Source organism: Rutidosis leptorrhynchoides, chromosome 10 (assembly GCF_046630445.1).
Source record: "Rutidosis leptorrhynchoides isolate AG116_Rl617_1_P2 chromosome 10, CSIRO_AGI_Rlap_v1, whole genome shotgun sequence".
In the NCBI taxonomy this organism is placed as follows: domain Eukaryota; kingdom Viridiplantae; phylum Streptophyta; class Magnoliopsida; order Asterales; family Asteraceae; genus Rutidosis; species Rutidosis leptorrhynchoides.
In genome coordinates, this window is record NC_092342.1 from 102788647 (window position 1) to 102798575 (window position 9929).

Here is a 9929-nt window from a genome sequence, read left to right on the forward strand (position 1 = left end):
TATATATCAGTGTATATAAATCTGATTTTATATACTTGTATATATTTATGCATTTATATAATTATATATATATATATATATATATATATATATATATATATATATGTATTTATAAATTATGATTTATCTTATTAATTAATAATTATAACTATAATAATACTTTTAATGTTATAATTACTAATAATAATACCTTATAATATAATATAATAATAGTAATATAGATGATAATAATATCATAATAATTTATTTCTCACACTTCATAACTATATATATAATAATATCCCTAATACTGATTTGAATATTAATAGTAATTTTTATAGTGATAAGAGTAATAATATTGATATAATAACTTTATTTTTAACTTGTAATATATTAATATTACATATTGTTTATGTAATTTTATAATTTATATAATGTAATAACTTATATTGAGTAGTAGTTTCTTATATATATATATATATATATATATATATATATACATATATATATATATATATATATATATATATATATATATATATATATATACATATATATATATATATATATATATATATACATATATATATCACAATATGCAATTAACAATTATTGCTAGAAATCACATATATACATATAGATTCATAATAATATCTTGTATACATTTATATATAAATACTTAATTGTTTATTATTTTATATGTTTAAATCCAATTGATTAAAGTTTATTTTATTAACTCAAAATATTATATATACACTTTTATCTTTATATGCATTTATTTACATACATACCTATACACAATGGTTCGTGAATCGTTGGGAATAGTCGAAAGGTAAATGTATACATGAAAACAAATTCAAATTTTTTGAGACTTATCTAACAGACTTTGCTTATCGTGTCGGAAACATATAAAGATTAAGTTTAAATTTGGTCGGAAATTCCCGGGTCATCACACCCACCACGGTCCATCGCGCTACCACCGTCCCCCTGAACCCCGAAAGATAGCTATTTCGAGCAACCAAGACCCACTACAAACCGCCGACATCACCGCCGCCACATCTGGAAGCCACCACCAACTGGGTGGTAAACCACTAGATCCAACGACAGCACCACAACACCACCAACTACTAGAGGCAAACAGCCACCACCACCGCTGGTGTAGTTCAGGACAAATCAGCCACCAAAATAACATCGAGAACCAGCAAATTCAGAGGGCCGTAAACATCATCACCCCTACCACGAGAACGATGTTAGATAACGATAACACCCGCCAATAACCTCCCAAACCCGCTGAAAAATGAGAAAAAGGTGGGACGTCAAAACAGATGGGAATGACAGAAGAGAAAGAGCAGGAAGGAAGAGACGAGGAAAAAGGTTGGAAAAGAGGCCAACCGGACCTCCGGCGAGGTGCCGGAGACCGGCGGTGGAGCTTAAATATAAGGTTTACAAAACGTTAGCAGAGTGGATGTGTAAAAAAAGATGTGATTGAATATTATAATCACATGTGAATCCTAATTATTAATTATATTGATTCTATTCTCTGATTTTTAAGCAAAATTAAGGATGCAAATGAATATTAATAAAATAAGTGTAAAATTACAAGAGTTAAATGTACTACGTAGTTAATAAAATAAGTGTAAAACTACAATGGTTAAAAAAGTGAAAACACAATCTAAAATAGAACGTTAAATCACACCTCGGTTACTAAAAAATTACCTTTAAGTTGAAAAAACTCAATAAATCACACAGTTTCCTACAACACTGTCCCCACCCTTTAAGATCTAACCAAACCAAACAACCCAAACCCACCCACTATCCAAATACTATCAAACAGATCCCTAAAACATCATATCCCCAAAACCTTCATTTTTCACTTCAAATGTCACACAATAACAATACCACCACCACCCACCGCCGACATTATGCACCTCCTACACCTGACACCACCATGAACCACCCCCAACCCACCACCAACCACCACCCAGATCCACCAACAACCACCACCACCATCCAAAACATATCCAATCACTTTTCAAGATTGTACTTGAATCATAAAGCTCTTTCAACTCAACCTCAACCCCAAACTACTGTTACTGATATCTCAACCACTGCATCTTTGACCAAGTCAAATAGTCAAAGTCAAAGAACAAGACTTTCTTCAAGTAGAGGAAAACCCCATTATTATTATGCTAATAAACCAGTGAAACAACAACACCATGTTGATGAACAAGAAGATAACATCAAGAGAGCTATTGTTGTCAGTAACAAAATACCCACACAAAAAAAGGATGAAAAAGATCAAGAAAAAAATGGGTTTGATGAAATAATGAAATTACCAAATGGGTATGATGTCAAAAGGCAAAATTTATCATCATCAAATGGAACAGGAGTAATTAGTAAAGGTCTTAGTAGAAGGAGATCATTTGGAAGTAGTTCACAGGCTGAGCTGGCTGATTTTTTTGCTTGTAATGGTGTTAAAGTGGTTTCTGCTGACATGCCTCCTTATATGCAAATTCATGTTGTTGATGTTACAAGAAAAACATATGATAGTTTGGAAAAGTTCACTGCTAAAACACTTGCTTCCACCCTCAAAAAGGTAGTACATTTATTTATTTTTACTTCCATTTTTTTAGATTTTATTATTACTTTATATTTTTTTGTATCTATATAAGTCTATAAGTAAGTCTAGTAACAGGTTGGGACACATGACAATTTCAAGTTGGAAATACTAGAGAATACTCCGTAATACACAATTCATATGTCATATGTCAATCATTAAACGGATTAGACATATCTTATACGAGTATCTATTTTTTGTGAAATTGTGAGTATTGATTGATATCATAAAATAATATGCTTAAAATCAACTTATACTATGTTAACAGTTGATTGGTCAATAATAAAGCTGTTTTTTGGATTACAAACAGGGAAGGGCGGGATTTATTATATAAATCTTAGTAATAATTGTAATTGTAAATTATGTCTTGTGCAATCAATGTCGAGAAAATGGTAAATGATGGGTTTTGAGTAAATTGATTGTAGGGTATTAAAGTGAATTTTGATAGGTTAAAGTTAATGTGGACTGAGATGTAACATAAGAACTGATCAGGTAACTTACTAGATGACCCATAATCCTATTATTATTTTTTTAATTAAAATGCAAATACTCACACACACACACTCACTCACCATATATCACGAATATATACATATATTTATTCATCCAGAACTTGAACCCTCACCATCTTGATCACCATACCCATAACGATACCGCTAGTTCAACAACCTTTGGTATGTAATATGTTTAAATGTATTGCTAATAAATACATGATAAATCCAAACAATCAGATTAAAGAGAAGATACTTGCCGATATAACACATTATGAGACCATTTCTAACCCTGCATGTGACGTCAGAGTCAAATTGTGTACTTTTCAGTGAAAAAATGGGTCTTTACATTAATGGAGTTTAATTTCTTGAATGTTATTTGGCATTTTTTAAGTACAATTTTATATTTATGTGTACATTACTTAAATGGGGCCTCTAATCATGTAGGAAACACTTAAATTTTGTGTATTTGTTGCAGGAGTTTGATGGGGTGTATGGACCAGCATGGCATTGTATCGTAGGGTCAAGTTTTGGATCATTTGTGACACATTCAGTTGGTGGATTCATGTACTTTTCAATGGACCAAAAGTTATATGTTCTCCTGTTCAAGACTGCTGTTCAAAGAGCACATTGATAAACTAAAGCTTCCTTCTTCATAGAAATAGTGTAAACATTTTCTAATCACTGATGTAATCACTTGCACCTTATGCATCAATTGTTGTACTCTATGAGAGGAGACAGTTGCTCTACAAGTAAATGGATTATAGTTTCTTCTTTACATTGTTGTTGACAAATCACTCATCCCTTCAACACACATAGACAATGGCCATACTTTCAGGGTCAATTTTGGTATTTTAATACTCAAAATAAAGTTGATTTTCTGTAGATTTAATACAGGTTTTTGTGTGTATGATGGTTTTGCATTGAACTTCTTTAGGCTCATATGGAAACTTAATAATGAAAGTGAAAGTCTTACATTTGACTTTAAAAGTCAAAATAAAACCAGTTAAGTATGTCCATCTATTTTTTAAGTAGAAAAGCAAGCAAAAATTAACAATATTGGGTACTTGGGTCTAATATAAGAATTAAAAGTTTATCAATGTATGTAATATAATTCACATGTTTAGCTAAACACAATAAAGTGCACAATCAACATCAAGAATCAAAAGTTCACTATTGAAAGATATCATCAATAACTGACAAATTAGAATCATAACAACCTCATAATGTGCAACAACACTGTTGACTGATGGTCACACTTGACCTTTTAGAGTCAAACTTAAGGACAAAATCCACACAATGCGATAAGCAAATCATCTTTTAATCTTCTTCGCCTACGCTTTTGAGTATCTAAAACACGCTATTCTTGAATGAAGTTCCAACAAGATTATAGAAGGTTCGGCTAATATAACATCTCAATGGCAAATCTCGTGGGCCACGGGGCTAATAGGGATGAAACCCGATGGAGATACAATACCATCTATGAAAACATCACTCGGAGTGAGTGGAACCACTCCGTCATCTAATATTTGCACTGAATACGATAGTGCTACTGCAGAAAGAAGATTAAAAGTTTATTGGTAATATGAATTTAAAGCTTCAAAATCGTAGCATAATTACAGAAAACTTACTAAGGAAGGAAGGCTTACTTAGAAGAGGCTGTTTCCAGTTTCTTTGTCTTGCAAGTTCTTGATACTTTGAAAGGAACGTGTCGTAGTAACTAGACATGTTACATGCAGAGCAGGTGAAAAAATAAGAAAAAGAACGTAAAGCAAAACGAAAAAAGAGCTATAGAGTCCAGTAAAACATGTGTCACCTTTCTTTCCATTTCATTTTTAATTAACTTTAGATTTAGATATTTGCAACTAGAAGATGGAGGCTAATCAATGCATAATGGATGATGTGTTTATCGCAAAATACTTAAAATGTAACGAATGGAATGACGTTGCAATTACAAGAGACAAAACGACCTTACTAAGTCTAACACTATGCAAGGCATACACAAAGCACATATACTACTTTTTAACATGATTCAACATTCTTAAACTCATGGACTAAATTGGTATAAGATATTTGCTACTTGTACTGAAAAATCCAAAAATATAGTCTTCAGATAAATGTTACATTGATATGGGTTTATGTTAATATCACCTTATTTTAGTTCTAATGTGCATTTATCATATCTTCGATTATAAAGTCATCTACTTTTACATGTATAAATAGTTAAATACACACCTATATCTTCGATTATGAACCATAACTTATTCAAACACTGAATCTTTATATCCACATATAATGCACTTGCATCTTTACAAGACATATCGAGGGCACAGATCTAAGCAAATGCTAGTAATGCTAATTGTCTATGATTGGATGATAAATGCAAAAGGGTTAACACTTACCCTCCACCACGGCCCAATCGTCTTCCAGTTTTGTCAAATGCGAGTCCTTAAAAAAAGATCAAGATACAAATGATTACATCACCAAACGAAAATTTTGGATCATTAATCATGTAAACTTATTGATGATATGTTACCAGGTAACAAAAGCAGGTCAACAGGTTCATTTGCCAGCATAACTGCAATATATTAAACCTTTCTAGATTAATATTTGAATATGCTTCTTTCTACTAGAAAGCAATAACCAAGTATGATACTTGATATTTGACCAAGATATCACATTTTATAATTACAACATTTAGTGACAGGAACTTATAAGAGAAGGGCCTATTTTCAAAATTTAAAAAAAAAAAAAAAAACATATATTAAAAATAAGCTTCCATCAACAAGAAATACTAACCATCTTCTCGATCGTTCCCATTAGCATCAACTGGAGCGGGTTCTAATATATTCATGGAGTTTGCAATTAAATCATCCATACCAGATATATTTAGCATTCGCATGTAGCAATTCTTGTCCTCCACCCGTGGAACATATAGTATCTTTTTTGTTTCCCCATCTTCATTAAGAAAAAGAAAAAAAGATAGTAAGATACTAAGATGTAAAGCTCATACATCAATTATAATTTATTACAAAATATATATGCCAAGTTCATATCAAGTCAAATTCTTCATTTTTAGATGGCATACTAAGTTACTAACACTCACACTCATATATAATTGGTCCGGTAAGGTTGTACCTTAAAATATTACGGAGTAATGACAAATCGGGTTCAAAAATGTCGTGGGTTAAATGGGAACAAGTTTTAAATTCCTATGGGAAAGGGGGGTTACAAATCGGGTCTTTAAAAAGCAAAAATTTAGCATTACTTGGAAAGTGGTGGTGGAGGTTTAAATCCGAAACCGACTCACTATGGACTAAAGTAATTCGTAGTATTCATGGCGCATGCGGTGGATTACTATCGGATAACGAAATGTCCCCAAAGTTTGGTGTGTGGAATAATATTGTTTTAGCAGGTAAAGAAATAGAAGACTTGCAAATCAACTTTAAAGATTCATTTGTTAAAACAGTGGGCGATGGAGGGAACACGCTTTTTTGGAAAGAACAATGGATTGGCAATGACAAGCTTTGTAATCTTTTTCCAAGATTATTTAGGCTCGAGCTAAATCATGATGCAACAATAAAAGACAGAATGGAAGGCGGAGGATTATCTGATGCAACTTGGAATTGGAGGCGTGAAATCACAGGAAGGGTTTCGAGGGAATTCGAGTCGCTAATCAACATGATCTCAAACGCTGCTTCTGATCGCAACAAAAAGGATAATGTAAAATGGTCAATGGCTTCTAATGGTGCATTCAAAGTTAACATACTACAGGCTGCTATAGATGATATCTTTCTGGAAGAATTCTCCTCTCAACAAGGTACTATCCGTAATAATCTAACCCCAAAAAAAGTGGAAATTTTTGTATGGAGAGCCGCAAAGAAAAGGTTACCCGCAAGAGTCGAGCTTGATAAACGTGGAATAGATCTTCATAGTGTACGATGTCCTCTTTGTGACGACGGCCTAGAAACGGTGGAGCATACGCTTATTTTCTGTAAAAACGCGATCGAGATATGGGATCGAATATTTAAATGGTGGAACATGGGACCTTTCAACAACTTCACCATCACCGAGCTTCTCGTGGAAAACAGTCAGTCTGCCTCAACATCGAGCCTTGGGAATTCAATATGGCTAGCAATCAAGTGGATTGGTGCGTATTTTATTTGGAAAAACCGAAATAATAAAGTGTTCCGAGACAAAAATTGGAACGCCCTGGTCGCTCTTAATGAAATACAAACCATCTCGTTTGATTGGATCTCTAATAGATTAACAGGGAGGAAATTAGATTGGCAAACGTGGATATCAAATCCGGTCGCCTATCTCTCATTAGTGTAATCTTTCGTTTTATTACTTTGTTCTTCGAGTTGTTGTCGTGTTTTGAATGTTTAGCTATATGTGTTTGTTCTGTTGATCCACCTCTAATGGATCCTTCTCCATGTATCTTTTGGTTTTTTATATTATTACTTGCTTGCCTTTCAAAAAAAAAATTAACATTATAACCGCTAACAAGTATTTACATAATGCTTGAGTTCTCTTGAACAGCCTAACGAAAATTTTTAGGTTTTTAGTTTTCACAATCAAGCAAAAGAAATCAACTTTCACAAATCAACAAGCGGAAATGGCTGAATTCATTAACAAGTTCAAAATGAAATATGATGACAAAGTTTTGACATAAGTTTATTATTTGAGTAACACCATTTACGAATGTAAGCTTTGGAATACACTTTAGGTGACTATCGATCCACTTAAACCGAACCATCTTATTTATAGTTACTTTCTGATGTACTCGTTAACTAACAACCTCAATCGACCCATTTTCTATTGACGAGATAAAATTGCAACCTATAGATTACGAAAAAACAAAAGTAGGCATACTGCTTACATTCACAAAACAAGTACTTGCTACATAAAGAAAGCGATATAAAATGCACAAAGAAACAAATGCCTTAATCCTTTGATATAAAGATGGCATCTTTCACAAACACATATTATACCTCAACTCTAGTTAGAATACTTACTAAAAATTTCAACTTGGGCACCCTAAACATGAAAAGAACATAATCAATTGTTCAAAACGACAGCTCTATAGATACCCAAAACTTAAGTTTAAATAAGCAGACCTTTTGATTCATTTTGTAAGACATGTTGCAAAATCCTTGAGGTATCAACTTCTCTTAATGCACTGCAGCTTATATAAGCACATAATCTTTTACTTGACTTAAACCATGGAGCATCCAATATCAAATTCTGAATTGCATCATCTAAAAAAATGATTTAATGTTACAAAAAGTATAAAAATTTTCAATAACAAAATCATATAGATGATAACTGAAAACATGCCTTGTTGAGATCTAAGGGTGGGGTCCATTGATCTGAGATCTTTTTTCACTTTTGATCGGACAAGTCGTTTCTGAGTGAATATTTCTTCCAGGTGATTGGTTGTGGTGGTCATGGTGGCGGAGGTGCGACGGTGAAATGGTGGTTGTGTTTGTTGGCGCAGGATAAGAGAAGGGGTGAAAGGGAAAGCGGGTTGGATTGGGGGTGTTGCTATTGTGAACGGGTAGGACATGGTCAGTGCTACCAACCGTCTCAGCCCTTTGTATGACGGACCCATGTGACCTCAATTTTCTCACCATTTTTTTATTATCAAAAACGATGATTTTGAGTAATCACATGTTTTATGTCACATAAATTTAGACATTTTTAAAAAAATATTTTTACATACACCAGCTTATGGCAGTTTATGGAAGTTTGTGAAAGCTTCATTTTGTGATTTTCAAAAAAGATATAAACAGTAAGCTTATGAAAATTATAAGCTCTTAAAAAATAAACTATTTATAGTATGTTTGATTGAAATTAGCTGAAGCTTGAATTTGCAGCTGGAGCTGGAGCTTGAACTTATGGGCTACAACTTATTTTTTAAGCTGGTAGCTAGAGCTTATTATTTTAATAAGTGTTTGGTAAATTAGCTGAAACTTATTTTTCAATTTATAAGCTCTACTTTTTTTTAATAAACTAGTATAAGTAGGTTATTTTAAGAGCTTATGACTTGCATAATGTCTACTTTTTATGTCTACTAAACAAAGCGTATAACTTGGCGCTTATTAAAATTATAATTTCAAGTTCCTATAAGCTTTCATAAGCTTCCATAAGCCGGTGCGTCAAACACACCTATATAGTAGCTTATGAAAAAAGTAGAGCCTATGAATTGAAATAAGTTCCATCTAGTTCATCAAACACTTATAAACATCGGACGGGTAAATGGGTGGAGTGGCATAAGGAAGATGGAAAGACTTCGAAGAATGGCTCTAGAAGAAGAGGAAAGTAGGTCTCTCTTGAAGCGGGTATTCATTTTGCTTGTTGTTGGTACGATTTTCCGTATAGCGGCTGTAAGGTACCAGTCAAGATAATAGCTGCTCAGCGTGTGGCGTATACTGTTGATTGTTGTTTGCCCTCGAGAAATAATCTCTGCAGACCCGGAACACAGATGTGAGATCTGTGAGGTGACCTCAATCAATCTGTGGATCAATCTGTGATGATCCTTCTAGCGTATTGCTGCTAAGCGGCTAATGTGATTTTAGAGTGAGAAAGAACTGTGTGAGAGAGAAATTGTACTTCTCTCTGACTGAAGTTCAGATCAGAATAATGTGAAATGTGGTGACCCAGGGGGTCTATTTTAGGCGTAGGATGTCCGAAATTCACGGGATACACATGTCAATCACTGAATGGTTCTGTTACGTGAAGTATCCGGAATGTCGGTGGCGTGTGCTAACGTGGCTGTAACATCCCGCCTTTTTCCATTTACTTTTACGTTATACTAATTTAAACTCCGTTATATGTTT

The 9929-nt window shown here is 33.2% G+C and overlaps 2 protein-coding genes across 2 annotated transcripts; one reads left to right on the top strand and one right to left on the bottom strand.

Moving 5' to 3' along the window:
- Nucleotides 1–1809: 1809 nt before the first annotated feature.
- On the top strand, nucleotides 1810–3865 carry LOC139873334 (uncharacterized). Its single transcript, XM_071861259.1, has 2 exons — nucleotides 1810–2575; nucleotides 3566–3865. The coding sequence occupies exons 1-2, from the start codon at nucleotides 1859–1861 to the stop codon at nucleotides 3719–3721; spliced, it is 873 nt and encodes a 290-aa protein (XP_071717360.1). The 5' UTR covers nucleotides 1810–1858; the 3' UTR covers nucleotides 3722–3865.
- A 633-nt stretch (nucleotides 3866–4498) lies between these two features.
- LOC139873102 (5-formyltetrahydrofolate cyclo-ligase, mitochondrial) lies at nucleotides 4499–8710 on the bottom strand. The gene is made up of 7 exons (XM_071861038.1): nucleotides 8428–8710; nucleotides 8208–8348; nucleotides 5887–6045; nucleotides 5624–5665; nucleotides 5490–5535; nucleotides 4737–4807; nucleotides 4499–4639 (listed from the first exon to the last, which is right to left on the bottom strand). Exons 1-7 carry the CDS (start codon nucleotides 8699–8701, stop codon nucleotides 4503–4505), a joined length of 870 nt encoding a protein of 289 aa, XP_071717139.1. The 5' UTR covers nucleotides 8702–8710; the 3' UTR covers nucleotides 4499–4502.
- Nucleotides 8711–9929: the final 1219 nt, after the last annotated feature.